Source organism: Lipophrys pholis (genome assembly GCF_963383615.2).
Source record: "Lipophrys pholis genome assembly, chromosome: 10".
In the NCBI taxonomy this organism is placed as follows: domain Eukaryota; kingdom Metazoa; phylum Chordata; class Actinopteri; order Blenniiformes; family Blenniidae; genus Lipophrys; species Lipophrys pholis.
The window spans coordinates 7,017,846-7,039,626 of NC_137640.1; the positions used below are offsets into that span (position 1 = coordinate 7,017,846).

The 21,781-nt window shown below is 39.8% G+C and overlaps 1 protein-coding gene across 1 annotated transcript; it reads right to left on the bottom strand.

Moving 5' to 3' along the window:
- Positions 1 to 7,362: 7,362 nt before the first annotated feature.
- LOC308115513 (uncharacterized protein) lies at positions 7,363 to 21,146 on the bottom strand. Its single transcript, XM_080473070.1, has 14 exons — positions 20,848 to 21,146; positions 20,519 to 20,649; positions 19,709 to 20,368; positions 19,447 to 19,525; positions 19,166 to 19,372; positions 18,270 to 18,442; positions 18,107 to 18,143; positions 13,584 to 13,772; positions 10,668 to 10,798; positions 9,877 to 10,581; positions 9,414 to 9,492; positions 9,037 to 9,237; positions 8,111 to 8,283; positions 7,363 to 7,855 (listed from the first exon to the last, which is right to left on the bottom strand). The coding sequence occupies exons 1-14, from the start codon at positions 20,999 to 21,001 to the stop codon at positions 7,709 to 7,711; spliced, it is 3,066 nt and encodes a 1,021-aa protein (XP_080329196.1). The 5' UTR covers positions 21,002 to 21,146; the 3' UTR covers positions 7,363 to 7,708.
- Positions 21,147 to 21,781: the final 635 nt, after the last annotated feature.

Consider the following 21,781-nt stretch of genomic DNA (forward strand, 5'->3'; position numbering starts at 1 on the left):
AGAGTTGCAGTCTGTTAATAGCACTTCTCCTTCTCCCAGAAATAACACGCTTTGTCTTACTTGAAAGCACTGGTAGCATAACCTTTCATTATGTTGACAGGCTCCTGGATTCAAAATGAGAGTCACACTTCAGTGCAGCAACAACGAACACTTTCAGTAAAGGCAGGAAATGCAGTGAAGGAAATGAGGAGATGGTACAAAGCTAAAAAAAATTCCAATTACAACATTTGACTGGAAACCTATTGGCACCGTTCATTGTCATATTTGGTTATTTTGCAGTATCAGATCCCAACTTCTTTGTACAAGAAATTACCAAGTCATCACAAAAGACTTGATATTTCGTTAACACATTGACTTAGAATATGTCTAGCTGCCGCTACACAAATACAGTCCATTCGCCCTAACATGGACCTTGATGGTATGAATATTACATGGCTTAAGGAGACAATATAAAATGACATGAAATGTGTCTGTGTGCAAAAAAGTGATAAAACCTCAAATCCATAAGCGAATAGATCACCAAATGCTTCAGTATCCTCTGGCCTGTTCAAGCTCCAAGGAAAGTGCCGAGCTTGTTGATGCCATGAGACATTTGGGTTTGTCGAGACACCAGTGTTGGGCAAGTCACTAGAAGGTAGCATCTGACCGCAATTACGAGCTATTCCGTTACCAGTTGATGAAGTGACATTACTGGTTACTGAAAGTTAAAAGTATTTTATGAACCAAAGTAACTGCTGCATCACTTACACAGTTCATTTCAGTTTATTTGTGTTGTTTGTTGCAGAAAACTATGAAACATAAATACATACATACATGCATACATACATACATACATACATACATACATACATACATACATACATACATACATACATACATACATACATACATACATACATACATACATACATACATACATACATACATACATAAAATATTTAACCCCAATAGCAGTGACTCAACTGAATAGTAAAATAAACTAAAATAGTTTCGCTCCAACAGCCTATCAATATTAGAATCAAGATTTTCAGAGTGCCGTCAGTATATTTTATACTTCATACCTACCTGTGAGGAGCCACATAATCTAATTAGGAAAGACTCCTCCTACCCTGTCCTGAATTCAGAAGGGAAATGGCTTTCGGGAAGAACCAGTGCATGTACCAGTTGCTCTTCATACGAGGAAGTCTGAACTGAAAGCCAGAAGGAAAAAACTAGAACTCAATGTGTAAGGGATGAGAGCTGTCAGAAAGGACGGCATTAGCCTTCCTCATTATTTGCAGCTCTACAACTGACAAATAGTAATAAACTTTTGAAAAAGTAGGAATGGTACTGTATTTTCCAGACTAGATACTCACAGTATACCAGTACGTATAATCTGACACTACTAGGTCTCACTGTATGACAACAACGCTTTATACACCAGTGCAAATTAAATATGTTTTTGTCTTTTCACCTGAATGCTATTTATAGTTCAGAACAGACTGTACAATTTTCAGAAGAGTAGTACTATATCAATTTGTTATTGCCATAAGTACAGATGTTAGAACAGTGCATTACTTTTAAAGGACTGATTTACAACTTCGGTGTACATAGTTGGCGAACACAATTGGATAGTAAGTGAGAGCGAGCTCCCAAAAGCTGAGTTTTGGCCATTTCTTTTACCTTAGAAAAAGAAACATGGACCTGTGTTTAGAAAATGTTCTAGGATTAACATAATGACTTTGCCATCTTGGTCAGTTTTTATTTTTATTTTCTCAAAGTGTGTGCAACTGGTTTCTGTTTTTAAGATATATAATAGTTTTGGACCCTAAGAAGATTTATACAAAACTAAATCCATTTTATTGTGATTAACAACACTTGACACAAAGTCTCCATCTGCATTCACAAGTAAGAGAACGCACCTAAAGCAACTTTGAAGGCTTTCTTTGTGTGATTGAAGAAATCTTAACAGCCAGCAGGCGCCAACTGAAAATAGACTGATGAGCCTGAAATAAGACTGAAAACACAATTAGTGGCTAATGAGGCGTAACCTGACAAACCATCGGTAAAGTGCTGCTCTTAATCAGACCTGGATGCTTCAGGAGGAGAAAAAACATTTTACATGTAGGAAAACAAATGTTTGTCTTCTTTTTTCAAACCCCAACATTAAGAAAACACTATGGTAAATAATTGAAGGTATTTCCATGAATTGTCTATTAACTGTTAATGAGTTTGGTAGTGTGGCTAGCTGCACTTTGATTTGCTGTGTGGTCACTAATTTGGCGTAGATTGCTTACACAAACCCTGTTTAGTTGTTTGGACTTTCTTTATGTTGAAAGAGTCAAAATAATCAAGGTACTGTTACCATTTGTTTTATATTTACTTGTTCCAGACCCCATGGGGGGGTCAGTAACTATAATATACTAACATTTATTTCACTATTATTAATCCAAACTGTAATCTGATTGCTCCATGAGCTCCATAATTTAAGAGTTGAATTCCAGTGTGTTGTTGTAAATGAGAGTGTTACATATTGCACCATATAAATTGTACCTGGTATATTTTGTGCATGGGTAAAGTTCTATTTACTAACTGTTGAGATGTTTCTAGTATGGAGAGAAAATGAAAGAAAGTTTTTTTTTTTTAAAGGTTTATATGACTGGATAAATTGATTAGATCACAATTTTGCACTGAGGAAACACCAGTGTTTATAAGGGAAAAGTAAGATGTACCCATACGTTGTTCAGTTTGAGGAAAGACTTTACTATCGTGGTCATTGTGTCTTTGCCTCTCGACAGTTTTTATTGTAACGTTCACGAGGTGAAAAACTGAAACTATTACGGATGTGTATCGTAGCTGTAATTCTGTGTTCATCCACGTGCTGCATTGTTGGACTGAGCAGATCGGGGCAGATGGGCGACACTGTGAGCTAAAACTGGAAACAAAAATACTATCATACGTCCCATCTCATCGGTCTTAAAGTGTGTTTTAAGTGTAATTGTTTTTAGAAGAAGTATGAACTATGAAATAGTTTATCAAATAAAACTGCAATATAGACAAATAATAAAATAAGATTTAGTGTAACATTCATGGCAGTTGTAGACTATATATAAATATTTTCAATAATATCTTATAATGTCAAAAACCTCAGGAAGTCTGGCATTCAACCAAAACTTAGTACTTGGTGTGAGACAAGGTACATCGTGTGAGAGTTTTATTGTCCAGATAAACTAGATAAAGAGAAAATATATGGACTTTAAAGTTCTCACGTGCCACAGTTTTTCCATGAAGAAAAATAAAACCCCAACCAAAATCTCTGAGTGCTTTTCCTCAGTCAAGTCTGATACGTAACAATCCTCATCAGTGCGATGCTCCAATGTTAGAATGAGGTTAAAAGTCCAGGATCACAATCACAAACCTCCAATTTTTGATCGAGTGTGAGGAGTTTTTACTCCAGTAAATCTTATTTGGCTACAAATAGAAATGATGCTGCAGTTGAGGAGAGATTATTTTTGCAGGATTTCTAAAGTAGGACGTACTAATGGAAGAGATAAACCATTTGGAAAAATGGATGGCCTAAACTGAGAGGAAATTATTTCTAGAGCATACCAATTATTAATGTCTATGTCATTTTCTTTTGCCATTTTGTGGTTTTAGGAGGATTTTGTTTAGTGCAGCTAACTGCAGTATTTGTTTTTATCTTTTACGCAGCATCTCGCTGAGTCACCGTTAACAACTCTTGGCGAGAAGCAGAGAGGAGAAATGAAATGGTTACGGCACTTAAATCCCCATAAAACCACATGTAGTCATCTGTGGAAACTCGTTCTTAAATGTGAAATATCTGATATGAGATTAGAATCAAATGCTTTAGTAAAACTGAATGAACAACACATGTATGAGCTGCGCAAAAGAAATAACTGGCAACTTCCTTATAAAAGACAAGCGTGTAAACATCCTCGACAACCTTCAGCCCCTTTGACCCTATAAAGCAGATGGATGAATAGATTATTGACTCTTTTTTTTCTATTTGTGTTAAGCTACCCTAATAAGCCGCCAGTCCCAGGTTTATTTTTTGGCTTACAGATCAGAAATTTGCTAAAGTCTTGGCTTAAAAGTGATTAAACAGACTTTATGATATATTTACTTTGCCTCCATGTGCTGTTTGTGGCTGCCTGTTTCAGCTGTTGTGCTTTCCAGCTGATGTTAATCCATTTTTAGAACAGATAGCGCTGGCCTCACAGAAAAGCCCATGTGTCCTGATCTGGAGACTGGAGTCAGTCTTGTATGCTGACATATTTCAGGACCCTCCTCCTCCTCCTCCCCCTCCTACCCACTCCCCTGCCTCCATTAACTGTGAGGGTCCCTACAGCTCCTACGAGAAAACCTCTGCAGGACAAGTATATACCTTCTCTTGTAATCTTTGTGAAAACCTCAGCACACTCTCAGTGCCTCTGAACAATGTTGCCAACACACCACAAAGAGACTGACTCACTGACTGAATGAACAGATGGATGGATGGATGGATGCCTGGACTACTGATGTGCTGATCTCTGAAGCTGTGTGCATGTATGTACGTGCGTGTGTGCGTGCGTGCGTGCGTGTGCGTTTTTCTGACAGATGAATAAACTGTGCAGATGATAATAACCGACCCGAGTTGATGATCATTACAGTGAATGTGTGTCTCGTGTGTTTTCTTCCACGGCTCAGTTTGTACCGCTCCGGGGGAAATCAGCCCTCTGTTAGCCGACGCTGTTATTGGCTCACAGGGAGAAGATGCTCCCCGTAGCCTAGTTTCCCCCGCACTGATAACCAGGCTTTACTCATTATTCTTTATATTACCTCTGCCAAGAAAGCTGTCTTTTGTGCCTTTGGTCGGCTGTTTATCTGGCAGCAGGGTAACTCCCCAACCTTGTGAACAGATTGCCTGAAATTTGCGTGTAAAGTTAGAATATTAGCCTTTAGCGAGAAGCCACAATCTCCATTTTCTGCAAATTGTTGTAGCCTATTTGAACTGAGCCAATATTCTTGTACGGATACTGTTTTTATTGACATTTAGGCAAAATAGACACGTGCAATAAAAACAGATGCAAACCAAATTTTCAGTCCTCCGCCTTTCACCTCATCCTGCTCTGTTATAACGAAGATTTTCAATTAATCATGCGCATTAACTGCCGTCAAACTTTAAATATGATTTATTCATTAAGGCCCCGTTTACACGACAATGAATACGAGTGTATCCGCAAAACTTTCTACACTTTTGTCCGTTTACACGACACCAGTGTGCGGATGCACTGTATCCGCGAAGTTTTTAATCCGGCTCCCAAGGTGGAAAGATTCTTTCATGGTCGTTATTCCCTCCTGCAGAGACTGCCGGAGGCTACGGGGCCTGTTACTGCGCATGCTCCTCTCTCTCCCTCCCTCCTGCTTATCCAGTTGTAAACAAACATGGCGTCCACGTAGTGGTATCTAAAAAAGAATAACTGCAATGTCAATTTTAACATAAAAAAAATTATATTGCAAGAGAAAAGAGCAGTGGAAACAAAGGTAACTTAATTTTCATTGAAGTAAGCGGGTGTAGATCAATATGGGGATTGACCCCACTGTCAAATCATCAATGACATATTTCTGCAAATTAACCTATTAGATGTTTCTTCCGTTCATGGGAACATTCTGAACTCTTAGGTAGGAATTATTTCACAGGTAAACTCCAGAGTTACCAGAATACCAGGCCCAATTGCTGTATTGTGTTCCTTGACTTCATGTTCCTCTCTGTGACTTTCTGTATTTGAAAGCTTCACGTGAATCACGGCCAAGAGTCTGTACAAACACAAACATGAGTACAGCCGCAAGTTGCAGTCCTGCAAGCCTTGTCGGGGGAACTGGGAATGAAGGCAAGCAGTTGTTTAGACATATATGAGGAAGTGGTGACCCTCGTGTGGAAACCGGATCTTTCCTGGATGAGACGCAGGAACACAAACATCGCGGCTTCATATGAGAGGCAGCTGTGGATTTCCCATAGTGTCTCGGGGAGCCGGGCTTCACGCAACGCTGGTCTTTGTTCCACTGTTTTGACAGAACAGTGGAGGAAGGGAGGAGGGCGTCTCAAAAACAAGAAGTCGGCCAGTGAGTATAAACGCCAAGCGCCCAGAAGTTACCTGGAGGCGGAAAATATCTGTAAACTGTGCAGTGCGAGGGGTTAGCGGGTTAGAGGATTAGAGGATTAGAGGGTTAGAGGGTTAGAGGGTTAGAGGGCTAGAGGATTAGAGGGTTAGAGGGTTAGAGGATTAGAGGATTAGAGGGTTAGAGGGTTAGAGGATTAGAGGGTTAGAGGATTAGAGGGTTAGAGGATTAGAGGGTTAGAGGATTAGAGGGTAAGAGGGTAAGAGGGTTAGAGGGTTAGAGGATTAGAGGGTTAGAGGGTTAGAGGGTTAGAGGGTTAGAGGGTTAGAGGGTTAGAGGGTTAGAGGGTTAGAGGGTTAGAGGGTTAGAGGATTAGAGGGTTAGAGGGTTAGAGGGTTAGAGGGTTAGGCTCCAGGATTTACAAGTGAATGGCTTTTTACGAATCAACATTCTGCCACTGGGATCTGTTATGATTTTACTGTGATTTTACTGTGGAGAGTTGCACCCACGGCTTCATGTTCCAACACATCTACCAACCCATCAATCTAAATGAAAGACAGATTTTCAACATGTGATGATTTGATGATATTTCCAATAAAACGAAATTTTTTTTGGATGTGTTCATTACTTAGTTAAGCTGATCGAGATTTTACAAAGGGTCAAATCTAAAGATGTGTTCTGTCAAATTTACCCTGCAAACTAACTCTACTCGGTCACCACAATGTCCTACCCTATTGACTGACGTCCGTCCCTCTGTGAGACACGCACATGTCACTTGAGTCACAGCTCTTAATGGCATAGTCTTTGTAATTATAGTGGTTGATTATCAGCCAATAAATGGGAAAAAATTAACACATGGAAGTAATAATATCAAAATTTTCCTGTATTGGTTGGAAGAAACCAATCTGGTAGAGAACACTCAGTTTGTTAATTTCAATCCAAAACAATTACTCTATTATTTTATTTATTTTAGGATTCATGTATTTATAAAGTTCTTGTGAGGTTCTTATCAACTGGGTCAAAACTGTTATGTAATTCTTGTCATTTATTGCCCTCGAGTGATGCTGACACAGCATAAATTGTGGTATTTGTGACGGTTCTTAAGCGGGGAAAGTAACACTTCTACCTGTAGGAAAGTGTAAAATGTTGGCGATCTCCGAAATACCAAATACAACAACATGCAAGCATCTAATTATTTGTGCAACTTAAGATACTCTAGACAAATCAATCTTACAGTAGGTACAATGAAAACTGCTGGACCTTAATCGCTGATATTTATTTAAAAAATCCATTGGTATTTATGGGAAGTCACAAAGTGGGAATTTCAACCCACAGCTGTATTAAAGTGCCATAATTGTAAAAGTGATGTAGAAATAATTCAAATTAATTAGTTTAGACAAATAGTAGTTAACCCTTTTTTTTTTTAAATTTAATCAGATCCATATCAGAAAAGAAAACATGAAAACAATCTGAAATATCCCCTGTGTTTCGAACAATAGCAATTCGCTTCCCGTGATAATAATGTTACAAGCAGTCTTTGTAGATATCGATAAAATGTGGTTCGTCCAACAGTAAAATTTGTGGTCAATCATGATCTGTGTGGCCGCCGTTATTTATAATAGACAGAATAGACACTGCAAACATCTGATTCAAAATGTGTATATATGGAATCATTTGGTGAAAATCTGGTGAAACACTTCCAGCAGAACGTTTTCTTGCACTGACTGCAGGTCATCAAGTTACATCCTCCGATCTTCTGCAGAAAAAAACAAACAAACAAAAAAACCCACAACAATAAATGTACATGTGAAGATGTCTAGGTCTAAATTTGTCAGAAACACACACACACACACACACACACACACACACACACACACACACACACACACACACACACACACACACACACACACACACACACACACACACACACACACACACACACACACACACACACACACACACACACACACACACACACACACACACACACACACAGATAGATGAATACCTGTATTTTGCGGGAGCAGTGTGGACAGTGTTTGGTATTTCTGGCCAACCACTTCTCACTTAATTCTGGTTCCAAAACGAATTGCAGGATGTCGCGTCCATATTTCATCTCCAAGACGCGTTTCCTCTCCGTACTGCCAGCAGCATAGTCATGCCAAAGAAGCTCCCTGTGCACTGCAACACAAACAGCAGCACGGATCACACACACGGACGCACGTCTGCATCCATTCGGCACATTGAGCAATGTAATGTAACGTTACCGCCACGTTGTAATAACTTAGAATGGAATATTAATATACAAGAATCTGCCTTCAACTTTTTTTTTTTTTTTTTAATAGGATACTAAGGAAACATAAAGATGCTAAAAAGTCAAACACATGTGAGATAAAACATTAAAAGCCCCATGCTAAATATTGTTCAAACTCTTATGTTCAAATGCTTTTAATATAAATAACCACTGAATGCTGTAAAAAGCCAACAAGTCCTGCTGTTCTGACGATGCTCTGGACTGAGACTAGAAGAGATCTTAATGTTACATACCTGCAATAGCACTTTATTTACAATTATGTGCTTTTTCACAATGAGTCCTACTGACTGATAGCAGTCTCTTTGGTATCAGTTTCTCTTATTTTTAACAAACATACGACATGATCCAAAAACATTTTTTTTAAATCATACTCACAGTTGTAGAACTCTCAGCACATTTGAAAATGTGTTCACTGCCTGCTTAAAGGCTCCCATCTGTTTACAATGCCCATTGTAACCAGACATATCTGTCCTTTGTGCTTCTAAATTGAAAAGCCAGAACTTGAATATTGAAAGTGAATCTGAATAATCTTATCCATGCGAGTTGAAAGTCCTCGCAGGCTTCTCCCTCACAGTTGAAATGTTGTGTCGGCTTAATGCATGCTGTGCGTTCTGGTGTACCGTCAGATTCTGGCAGTTTGTCTTCACGTGTACAAGCAATCCCCTCCGACGTCTTTGGCGGCGGACACTCATCGGCGCCATGGTAGGTTTTCTGACACTTGACACAGAAGGCAAAGCCGCACACAGAGCACACTGCGACAGAGCTGGACTTCTCCAGGAGGACGGCTGAAGCACAGGAAGGCCGAGGACAGTACGCCACATCTGGAGACACGCGCAGAGACACTTTATCAGCCTTGTAAAGGACTAAATTATTTTATGTTTTTTATTTTTTTAAATGATAAGAAGGAGATTAAGAAGCTGTTGCTGTTTGCTTTGCTGGAAGAAATAATCCAGCTGATGTAAACCCTCAGTTTCACAAATATTGAGGAGAAACACACCAGACATGCCGTCCAGACTCGACTGCAGAAGGAGACGATCGTAGCGGGTGAAAAGTTCCTCTCCGACCAAACTCTTGACCTACAAAAAACAAACGATAAACGCTTACAAAAAAAGATATAAATAAATGAATAAATTATCGGCAGGAATACACATGGGAAGGAAGTGACATCACATAACACATCAAGGAGAAGCACAACCATTGCAATCTTGCATATCCGCTGCCATCCATCTTTTGTAATGATTTTTACAATTCAATTCAACATTTCAACAATTGAATACACTCTGGATAGGTCGCTGATCAGTCTGAGGGCAAACACGGAGCAACATTAGACACTCACATTCACACTTCTGGCCAATTTAGGAATCTCCGATTAGACACAAATGCATGTTTTGGGACTGCAGGAGTGACCTATAGTATCAGGAGAAAACTGATACTGAGGAAAGACAGACTGAGGTGTGTACCTGTGCAGGTGTAGGGGCGGCAGTGCAGCCTGCCTGAGGACAGGTGAGACTCTGGACGTTCCCCTCTGTGATCTGGAGTTTACAAAACTCACCCAGACACGTCTGGCAGAAGATGTGGCCGCACTCATACAGCTGCACACACTCTGAACCAAGATAACGCAAAAAACAAACAACACAGTCAAACACCGTCCTGTCAAAAGCTCTCTGTTGCTCCGACGCATTATAGGTTAAAATCCGGGACAGGAGAGCTTCAGATGGAGAGACATCTACGAGGGATTGGTCTTCATCCTCGATGAGAGATGCTGCTCCTTCTGTACTTGGTTCTCGTGGGCCTGAGGCTGAAAGATCTCCTCCATGCAACAAATCTCCTGTTTGATCAAACAAGGTTTGCTGAGAGTCTGTGCAGGTGGAGGAGAGCACGGTGGCTGGAGCAGAAATGTCAAGTTTGCATGGATCCAGTTCATCCCCACGTTGCTCGTCTGCAGGTTTTGATTCTGGAGTGAGAGAATCGTTCTTCATGTCTGAAGCTGCAGCATTATGTTTATCCTGCAGGGTGCTGCCTCCATCAGAAGGAATCTCCAGCTCACTGTGGATACCCAGAAACTTCAGGGCATCTTTTCTCAGAAACTGCACCCAAGAGAAAAGCACCACAGCGCCCCCAGTGGCCTGGTAGAGTGCGACAAGCTGAGTGCTCAGTGCAGCAAGCTGTGGAAGGAAATTACAGAAATGTAATGGCAGCTATAAGTGTGATCGGTCATTTTAAAAAGCTCCACATTGCTTCTTATAATTACCTGTGTGGGAGTCATCCAGCTGCAGGTGAGGGTGAAGGAGGGAGGGGAGGAGGATGGGTAGTCCTCAGGGAGGTCGAAGGTCAGCAGCAGAGGTGGAAGGAAGGAAATCTCATACTGCCTCAGAGATTCACCTGGAGAAGAAAAACTATTAATCGGATTGTATTTCATTGTCAGAATAAATATAGTGAAAAGTGAAGCAAGTGTTCAGATGTTGTTCAAAGATAAAAGAAGAATGGACAACAATGATAAAAAAAAAAGTGGGGACACTGAAACGTAAATGATAACATTAGCGACCCTAATATCTCATATAAAATTCAATAAAGACAATAAATAAAAAAAGCTGCATCTATGAATTGTTAAAAAACTTTAAGAAACTGTAATTTAATGTTTAATCATTGTGACACAAAAAACAAAAACAAAATTACCGATATGAAATCCACCTTACAATGATATTTTAATATTACTTTGCTTGTGTTATAAATTTATATTTAACTTTTGAAAATGTTCATTTTGACAGCAGATTATTCTGAGCAGTTTAATCTCTGATTAATTAAGTAACCTTAATTGATACTAGTGTGCCCAGTTTCAAAAAGGAACAGCAGCACCTAAATTAAAACAGAAATTGTCATTGCACATGTAAATGTTTGTAACATGTGTGCGGAAACATACTACAATATATATTTAAAAAAGACTAAAACTGAAAAAGGGAAATATTAATATTTCTATTAAACGTGGCACCTTTTATGAGAAAGAAGCACTGTTACAACGAAGAAATAATCTGTCAACTCAAATCTCCTTGCTTTGAGCTAAGACTGCATTTTTCAGCATGATAATAATCTTTATTTTTTTGGTTTATTTTATTCATTCAAGCATAAAACGAATCGTTTTGCGTAATATAAAAAAAAGTAATTTTGAAAATAAGTCAAATCAAATTGAAATAAGCATTTTCTTAAATTATGTATTTATAACTTTTTTTCCATTCATACAACAAAAACATTGTTCAAAATCAGTGCGCCTTATACTACAGTGAACACAGTGAAATTCAAAGAAGATGAATATGAAGAAAGAAATATGCAACAACGAAAGGGGAGAAAAAGAACATATAGCAGTATTTAGAGCTCAAACTAAAATTTGAAGGAATACGTAAGCAGACATCCAGACGTTGCAGTGTTATTATATAGTGTTTTGTTCAGACCAAGTTCTTTCTACGAATGACATAAGTCCAGAGAAGCCGTTCGGCAGAGTCTGTGCTTTCTCCATACTGATCGAATTCTATAAAATAACCAGGTTTATGATTCAGACAGTAGGTCATTGCTTCCAGGGAAGTAAGTTCCAATATATGCTGTGACCACTGTAAGAAGTAGTACGCACCGTCTGGCTCCAGACAGGAGAACATCAAGCAGTCTCAGTATACAAGGTCAGCCACACGTCACCCCACTCATCATCTGAGATTGTTGCCCCCAGGTCAGCCTCCAGAGCAATTTCAGATGAGCAGTGCCCCCTGCTGGAGGCCACCGAGCATTAGAGAGTCTGGTAAATCAGTTTTCGGGGTTCAGGGTTTTCCAGTACCTCTTAGAACAAGAGAACCCGCCAGGACATAACTTTGCTTCTGAAGAGACAAAGTTACGGATCAGCAGCTACCAAAATAAAAGCCTGGAGGGTAGGACATGGTGTTCAATTAGCTGGTGAAAGTATTTGACAATGTCGTCAGCTACGAAGTCTCCTACAGAACAAATACCATTTTCAGACCATAAAGAAAATACACTCTCTTTAAGGCCAGATTAAAAAACAACAACAAACAATCTCAGGAGTCAGGCCACCAGGGCCTTGGGTTTTTGTTTTGTTTTTTGGCAGTTCATTAATAGCAGCAGTGAATTCCTGTCGTGAGATGGGACTGTTTAACAGATCTATCTGGGTCTGAGAAGCCTGAGTGAGGTTGATGTCTGACAAAACGTTTTGCATCAGGGCCTCAGGCACAATAAGTAAAATGGGGGGGGGGGAAGTTAAAATGACTAGTAATTCTGAAAGGGGAATAAAAGCTTAAAAGCTGCTTAGAAAAGAGATAAAAGAGTTAAAATTGTGAAAATGTCCTTCCTTCCTTCCTGTGGCCATAAAACTCTATAAGTCCTCCATGTAAATATTGTTTGCTGTGATTTAGTTAATTCTATAATTTCTAATGTTAGTTGTGGTTAAGTATTTGACGTATTAATATCTAAGAATTGTCCAAAAAAATGTCTTATTTGATATTTATCATTCTTTCTTTTTATTATGTGTGGAGAATGTTGAGAGGACTTTCCCTCTGGGATTAATAAAGTATTTCCATTCTATTCCTTAAGAAAATCTCAGAATTGTCTGAAAAATGCTGGGGAAAAAGGATGAAATCACTCAAATCAAGAACAAAACAAGCTGAAAATGTAATGAATTGTTTACATACTAAATTGAAATTGAAATCTTGTAAATACGACACACAATACGGCATTTGCTTGTTTCGAAACTACTGTATATATGGAACTTTAGAAGCTGTGTTGGCATCATTTTCAAGATTAATTACGTTTTACAGCTTCTGATAAATTCAATTTGGTGGAAAATCACAATAATCTCTCTTTTGGTTATAAAGTTTGCAAAGCCCTGCCCTAAACTGCACTGGAGCAGCTCTTCAGATGCATTAGTAAAACTACAATCAGATGAATAATTAAACACATGAAATTTAACTGTAAAGTTCTAAACAACTTAAAGAAACAATATCCATGCAGTTTGTGATTACAGGGTTCATGCAGTTTAAGTTTGAGAATCAGACTTAAAAAAAGAAGAAAAGAAAAAAGGTTTTATGTTCGTATAATTAAATGAGCGTTACTATGAAGGACCTGACTGGCTAATCGGTCTTGTCCTGATGCGGGTGTGATGGTTTATATTTACCTTTTTTCAGAGACACTATGAACTCTGCGTGAACGTCGGCGCTCACTCGGATTTCTCCGGAAAAGCTCGGCTCATTCCGGACGAACTCCTCTGGATAGATACTCCGGAGGGCGAGAAGCTCGTCTTCCTTCTCCTCCAGATCCGCGCTCATAGTCCCCGGACGACCCGGGAATAAACCACGCCTCCCCACTCACACCCGTGTGTTATTTGTTACCGGGAGTCTTTCCGCTGACGTTTCCCCGTGTGACCGTGGGATTCTCCTCCCGTCCTGCCGTGTGGAATGTGAGCAGCGTCTTCCTGGTGCAGCCCGGCCCGGCCCGGCCCAACCCGGCCTGGCCCGGCCCTCTGCTGACTCACCGGCCGGAATACTGCATCATGCAAAGGAAAAGCTGATTCGTCCTCTGCAGACCTCCACACGTCCCGGGTCAACTTTCAAGAAATAGAAATATCCTGTAGCATGACGAAGCTGTTATCCCCCCCCCTGTCCCCACCCAAGTCCAACCAGATTTAACTCCACTTTTCCCTCACAGTGTTGGAGATTGTCTCCTTTACCAATGGTTTGGATCTTCTTCTCTGTTTGTTTACTGACTGTGCCTCTGCTGACTCATCCACACGTGTTGCCTCATTCTGCAGGGCTGCAGCAGGAATCTCCCTAAAACAGGCCAAGCAAGTCTCTCACCAGCGCCTGTGTGTGGCATTAACATGGCCCTGTCTGCACGAATGTTACGGGATTGAGATTATTGTGCAAAAGCTTCTACTGATTCATTTAGGTTGTGGATATACAACCAGTTTGTGTAAACAAAGAAAACAACTTGTTTTTTGTACTTTCATATGCTCGCTATGGTCACATTCAGCTGCTCCATGTGCAAACAGAATTTAAAAAAAAGAAACGACAATTGAAATTTCCAGTTTGTCTCTACAGCTTTTACTGCACGGTCAGCAGAGCGGACACATCACGCCGCTTTTCAACACGTTCACATGGTTCCTATTAGTCCAATAACATTGTTTTCACAGTCGCAATAGGAGGCTTTATGAAAAGATTTGTTGATCTAAAGATGACATTGGGAGGTGATTTCAACTGTAGAAGCAAAAGAAATCTGAACTTGTATCGAACAGAATTCATGAATGAAAGAGGACTTGTTGATATACGGAGAACAAATAACCCAAACAATAGAGAATTTACATGGAGGACGAGGACAGGAACATTACAATCCAGAAGAGATTTCTGGCTCGTCTCTGAATCACTTTCACACTGACAATGTAAAACGGGAATTATTCCAACACCTTTAACAGATCATAAAGCAATTTTAATCACGTTAGATTTATCAACAGGTAATGATTTTCATAGATGTCCTGCAGGTTGGAAACTAAATAACTGTCAACTCCTGCTTCTTCTGCCATTCGTCTGTCCTACATGTTCCTCCTCTCTTTTTTTCTGTGGCTTTGCAGCCTCTTTTCTGGCTTTCTCCTCTGCTTTTTTCATCTTGGCCTTCTGTTTGTCCGTCATGCAGGCGAGCTGAGCCAGTGTCCTGAAGCTTATTTGTAGAGTACAATTTGTTTCAAAGTTTGACAGCCACACAAAAAAATATAAGAAGACAGACAAAGGCAATGCATATAACATAAGCACATTCATTCATTAATTACGATATAGTTCCTCCACCAGAATCCACACAGGAAACAATTTAATATTTAGGACCCAGTTTGAGCTGTTGATGTACAGTACATCTCTGATGTGTTGCCAAGACTTTTCCGAGGCAAATTCGTCATCACACTCACACAAACAAGTATTTCCAGCATCTAAATGTCACATAACATCCCCGGGTTTGTTGACATCTCGCGGTCTGCGCAAACTCTCGAATTTTCCCTAGGCATTATGTTTGTACACTCGCTCTTGCCAGATCTCGATTTGCGACTGGAAAAATGATCAACGATCAGGATCACATTTCGGACTATTCTCGTGGCTTGAAGACTCTTTCTATGAGAAAGTCTGTCTTTTTTTTTCGGGCACCCTTGTGACCGATCCCTGCAGCTGTGCTGCCTCCCAATCTCACTCGTTTTCAACTTTGCTTCTGCATTTAAAATTCTTTGTTGTTTTCTTCTGTGTAAAAAAAAAAATAAAACACAACAACCAAAACCTAAAAAAAATAAAACATTTATTTTTGTCCAAATTGATTTCACAACATTTCAATTCAAATGTTGTAAGCAATCACCATACCGCACTTCACGTCACTCCTCGTTAGTATAGTGGACAGTATCTCCGCCTGTCACGCGGAAGACCGGGGTTCGATTCCCCGACGGGGAGACAAATCTTTTTTTTTTCTCAAAGTATTTAACAAACCTGATAGACTAAATTATGGTGCATAAAAAAACGGAAAGTTGAAATAAAACAGCCCCACAATCATACAGTGTTTTACCATTTATAAACTTGTCAGGACTCCTAATAGTTAAGGCGGGTGGGAGCAGGACAGTCACTGACAGGAAGTGGGGTCAAGTGTCTGATTAAATAAACTGATAATCCTACAATAACAACGACAACACAGGTCTCTTCAGTTTATATCGTCTTTCTGTTCTACGCAAACACAAAAGCCATTAGGAGCTGACTTAGGGTCTCGTGGTGCACCACGAGGTGGCGGTAGATGTGACGTGGCAGCTGGGTTTTCACTGTTCATCCAGGTTTAATCACTGCTGTTGTTTCTCCAGTTGACCACGAGGGCGCGGTAGAGAGAGGAGGCGGGCTTCACGTCACGCTCTCTGAGTATAAAGCTGCCCACTTTGAGCAACCTTTAAAGGTACTCATTCTTCAAAATTGAGCTACAGCCAAATGGAAAACTCAAAGCAATTGAATGATTAATCAAGTTCTTGTAAAAAGAAAAAAGAAAAGAAAAGAAGAACATGAATTATCACAAAAGAAAAAGAAAGCAATTGCACAGAATTTGGTCTGTGTTTTAAATCATCATCATCTTGACATCATACACAAAGTAAAATAGTGAAAGGGCTTTATGGGTGCTCCCTTTGCATCAATGTGCAAATTGTCCTGGATAGATCTTAAATATAAATATTTTTCAAGTGGAAGTTAAAAACAAATATGTTCATAACAGAAATGAAATTGCTGGGCTACAAATTGCAAATATCATTTTAATAAATCAGGATTCATATGTGTGTAACAAGCCCAGATCTTTTTTTAATCAATTGTAAAAAATTGCAATTTCTTGGTTTATATTTTTCATAGATTCTCATCACACTTTATGACTTTTGTATGTGTGTGTATTATGTCAATCTACCCATCTTCTGTCTATTATCCTGTTCATAAACTGAAACTATCCATATTGACATTATGGTATCTTTCTGCCCTCATCAGGTGACCACAACTTACCATATAAAGTACATTTAAACAGATGAAGCGTTGTAAATATGCTATAAACGTGACTTTAGTTTATTTTACAAATTTTTTTCATTTGATTTTTTTCAGGAGTATTCTGGCCTATACTACGAGGCTGAGATTGTGAAAACATCCAAACTAAAGGCTGCAGGAACCACAAAGTCTGAGAAGTGGCAGGCTTTTCCAGCATACGGCCACATCCGCACAACGACAACGTTGTTTTGGTCTAAACTGCAAACTTTTGTTGCATTTGTCGCTGAAAATGGCCTCTAGAGTACAACGTTTATGAAACACCTTCATCTTTGTTTAAACAAAGAAAGCAAAACTTATTTTTGTACTTTCATGTGCGTGCTTTGGTCACATTCAGCAGCTCCATGTGCAAACAGATCCAAAACAACAACAATTGCAATCTCCAGTGTTTGTCTACAACATTTACTGCATCTGGATCAGCAGAGACACATTTGTTACACACACTAGATACTGAACGCACTAAAGCTAAAAGATCCTTCAATCTGTACTTTGTACTTCTGTAGAAGAAGCAATCTACTAGTGGGCTGCCATGTAAACCACAGCATTTTGAACATTTCTAATGTTACTGTTTGTAATCATTTTCAAAACCTGACAACAAAAAAATGAAAATATAGTAAATTTCCAGTAAATTGTTCAAACTTAAACAGGGTATAAGACTGAAGATTAAAAAAAAAAATTGGCAAGTGATGATTTGACAGAAGAAACTTCAGGTTGTAATGAACATTGTTTACATTTTCATTACTCTTGTTTATATGGTAAGTTTTATATAGTCCTTTATTACTTTCTTTTTCCATTATTACTGTACTTATTTATTTTCTAAACACACAAAAACAAACATAAAACAAATAGGTAGTCACGTTTGATGTTGAAAGTTGTTTTTTTTATAAAATACATTTTGTTTCAATGAGAGAAATCAGGGGATTAAATGTTCTTGATTTAAATGTCACACGTATGAAAGAAATCACCGTCATTCATTCCATTAGATGGTGGCGATAAAAGGCCTTGGCGGGTCATGGTTGGAATAGCACACAAGAACCGTCCTGAGAGTGTGTGGAAGTATTTTTAGAAGTATATGAGGTGAGTCAGCACCAGGCCCAGGAGAAACTGTTTTTACACTGAGTGCAATACATCGAGTTACATCCTCCATTTTTCTGCAACACAAAACACAATGACAACAATGAACCATATTTGTTTAAGATCATCAGAGACACAATGGGAATTCGTCCCATCAGTTTGCGTGCTAATAAATGTGAGCGAGTGAATATAATAATAAGTACCTCTATATTGGTGAAGCAGTGAGGACAGGGTTTGCTGTTGACTTCTAACCATTTATGATTCAGATATGATTCCAATAAAATAGTCAGGGTTTTGCGACTGTATCTGCTCTCCAGGAGGCGCTTCCTGTCCTTACTGCCGGTGGCATAGTCACGCCAAAGAGCCATCAGCCCTTCTGAGACACAAACAGCAGCACAGGCAATTCTATTGATTTATGAATTGTAGATATACCTTTAAAAATAAAAAAATTGAAATATATGGCAGTGATGTCCTTTATCTCCTTTACTATTTGCTTCAGTTCCAACAGACTGCTGTAACAAACAGTACAATTTCTCTGCATTTGCTGATTATGTTGAAGCCTGTGTGTGTATTGTTTCTTTCTTATCCAATCCTATCACATGTACCCCCTTTTTCATATTTTGTTTCCAACTACAATAACACTTTTGTTACGATCAATGAGTCTTCACGACTGAATACTGAACTGGCGGATACAACTACTGTACTATTACTACTACTACTAATAATAATAATAATATATACATGTACAATCATGTACAATTTGAAGTTTAAACTTTACATGAAATAGACAAATAACTTATCAGTTATTCATCCATCAGCAGGGCCTCATCTCTGGCCTTTCAGCAAATAAGCTGATACCTTATTTTTTATGGAAACATTTTAATGAGACTTAAAAGAGAGACTTCTCTGTTTTGCATGCTGATTACTTTTATTTCGTTATTAAGGTTTTTAGTCCTTTTAAATGAAACAGCAGTCTAATGTCGTGATCCTTGTTATGATTGACACCTGCCATCAATTTCACTGTAACACTATATCTAACACCATTTGTCAATATTTTTCCACGTAGGTATGCACACATACACTGTTTATCCTTTAGTACCTTCTGACCGTGGTAGCGGTAGGTATCCGGAAGTTTCATCCAGGCATATCGCTTTTAGATTCTCATCCTCACATTCGTCTGTGCCATGGTAGGTTCTCATGCACTTGACACAGAAGGCGAAGCTGCACACCGAGCACATTTCTACAGAGCCGGACTTCTCCATGATGATGACCGAAGCACAGGAAGGCCGAGGGCAGTACATCACATCTGAGAGGAGAAAAACATTTAGTAATTGTTTATTACAGTGTACAAAATTTACTATTTTTAAAAGGGAAACACACCGGGCATGTCGTCAAGACTAGTTTGGAGCAGGAGACGATCATAGCGGCTGAACAGCTCCTCCCCTACGAGAGTCATCACCTAACAAATGGAAAAATAAAGACGCAAAGAAAAGGCAGAAAAATACGTGTTTTGATTCAATTCATTCAATTGCAAGGTAAAATGCATCCTCGCTAAGAAGTTACACATTCAAACTTAATATTTTAAGAAAAAAAACAAAACTTTATTTTGGCCACAAACCAGAAAGATATGAGAGGTGTGTACCTGTGCAGGTGTAGGGGCGGCAGTGCAGCCTGCCTGAGGACAGGTGACACTGCGGACGTTCCCCTCTGTGATCTGGAGTTTGCAAAACTCACCCAGACACGTCTGGCAGAAGATGTGGCCGCACTCATACAGCTGCACACACTCTGAACCAAGACAACTCAAAACACAAACACCACAGTCAAACACCGTCCTGTCAAAAGCTCTCTGTTGCTCCGACGCATTATAGATTAAAATCTGGGACATCAGAAGTTGAGATGGAGTCAAAGACAGATCAGAAATGTTGTGGTCTTCATTCTGAGAGGAGGCCTCGGAATCAACCGGCAGAGACGTTGCTCCTTCTGGACTTAGTTGGTACGAGGAGTTGGAGGAGAGCACGGTGGCTGGAGCAGAAATGTCAAGTTTGCATGGATCCAGTTCATCCCCACGTTGCTCGTCTGCAGGTTTTGATTCTGGAGTGAGAGAATCGTTCTTCACGTCTGAAGCTGCAGCATTGTGTTTAACCTGCAGGGTGCTGCCTCCATCAGAAGGAATCTCCAGCTCACTGTGGATACCCAGAAACGTCAGGGCATCTTCTTTCAGAAACTGCACCCAAGAGAAAAGCACCACAGCGCCCCCAGTGGCCTGGTAGAGCGCGACAAGCTGAGTGCTCAGTGCAGCAAGCTGTAAAGGAGAGGGCAAATAATAGTCTTTAAGTAATAGTGAATTACTGCCAGTAATCAACAATATATCTTACAGTTTCTGTGACACAAACGGGAAGTGGTAGTGCAGGTAAATACTGTGTATCTGAACTGGCCTATACATTGCTCCTACCTGAGTGTGAGTCATCCAGCTGCAGGTGAGGGTGAAGGAGGGAGGGGAGGAGGATGGGTAGTCCTCGGGGAGCTCAAAGGTCAGCAGCAGAGGTGGAAGGAAGGAAATCCCATACTGCCTCAGAGATTCACCTGGAGACAAGAAAAACAATTGTGACCAAGAAAAACCTGGGAAGAAATCAAATAGATATTGACACCTGTATTAACTATAAATACACTTAGATTAACAGTAAACTATGTCAATGCACCACACACACGTTCATGTTCATATTGTGTTCAGGTCGTATCTAAGATACACTGTCCACAGTTGTGTATCGATGCCTTGTTTACCTTCTTTCCGGACAACAGTGAAATTGGCAGGAAGCTCAGCAGACACTCGGATGTTTCCAGCAAACTTCGACTGTTCCCGAACAAACTCTTCGCTGTCGAAGATACTCTGGAGGGCGATAAATTCATCTTCCTGCTCCTCCAGGTCTATGCTCATAGTCGTCAGACGAACAAGGGAATTAAACCGCACCTCCGCTCACACTTCTCACAAAACGATTAAAAAAATAAAAAATAAAATAAAAATAATAATAAAGAAATAAACAAAAATAATTAAAAAGTAGCTGCTGAAGTTGGGCTGAAGGTTGACGTTCTTCTCTTGGTTCGTTTCAGTCGGTGTATTTGTCCTGTGACTGATCAGATTGTTTTTCTGCTTTTCTCCAGCAGCCTCTTCCTGGTCCAGCCCTCCACTGACTCATGCTGCATGATGCAAATAAAACAAGCTCCACTGCGACCTCACCCCACTGCCCTTTAACAGGGAGTCGATGAGAAGATTGTAGTGAAGTTGTGCTCTCCTCACTTTAATGTCGCAATCCGCAACATTCAGGGGCGACTGGTCAATGGGGGGGGGGGGGGGGGGGGGGGGGGGGGGGGGGGGGGGAGCCCCACCTGGTGTCATCAGAAAGGACTGCATGCAAAGTATGCCATTAATTATTTAATTCTTAATATTTTCTTGTCTGTGAATAAAACTTCCTCCTATATACAGATTATCTTGGGGAACCAGTAACATTAATCTCAGTGATTATCCATCGGCAATGAGAATTTCATAACAATTAATTGGATATTTAAAGAGAAGAACATTTGGAGAGGTGTCTTGGCTGACAGAGATCAATATATATAAACAAACCTTACCGAAGCTTTGGAGGACGGTTCAGTCCGAGTTGTGTTCAGACAATCTAAAGGGTAGTAGAGGATGTGGCACACAGCGAGCGCAGACATT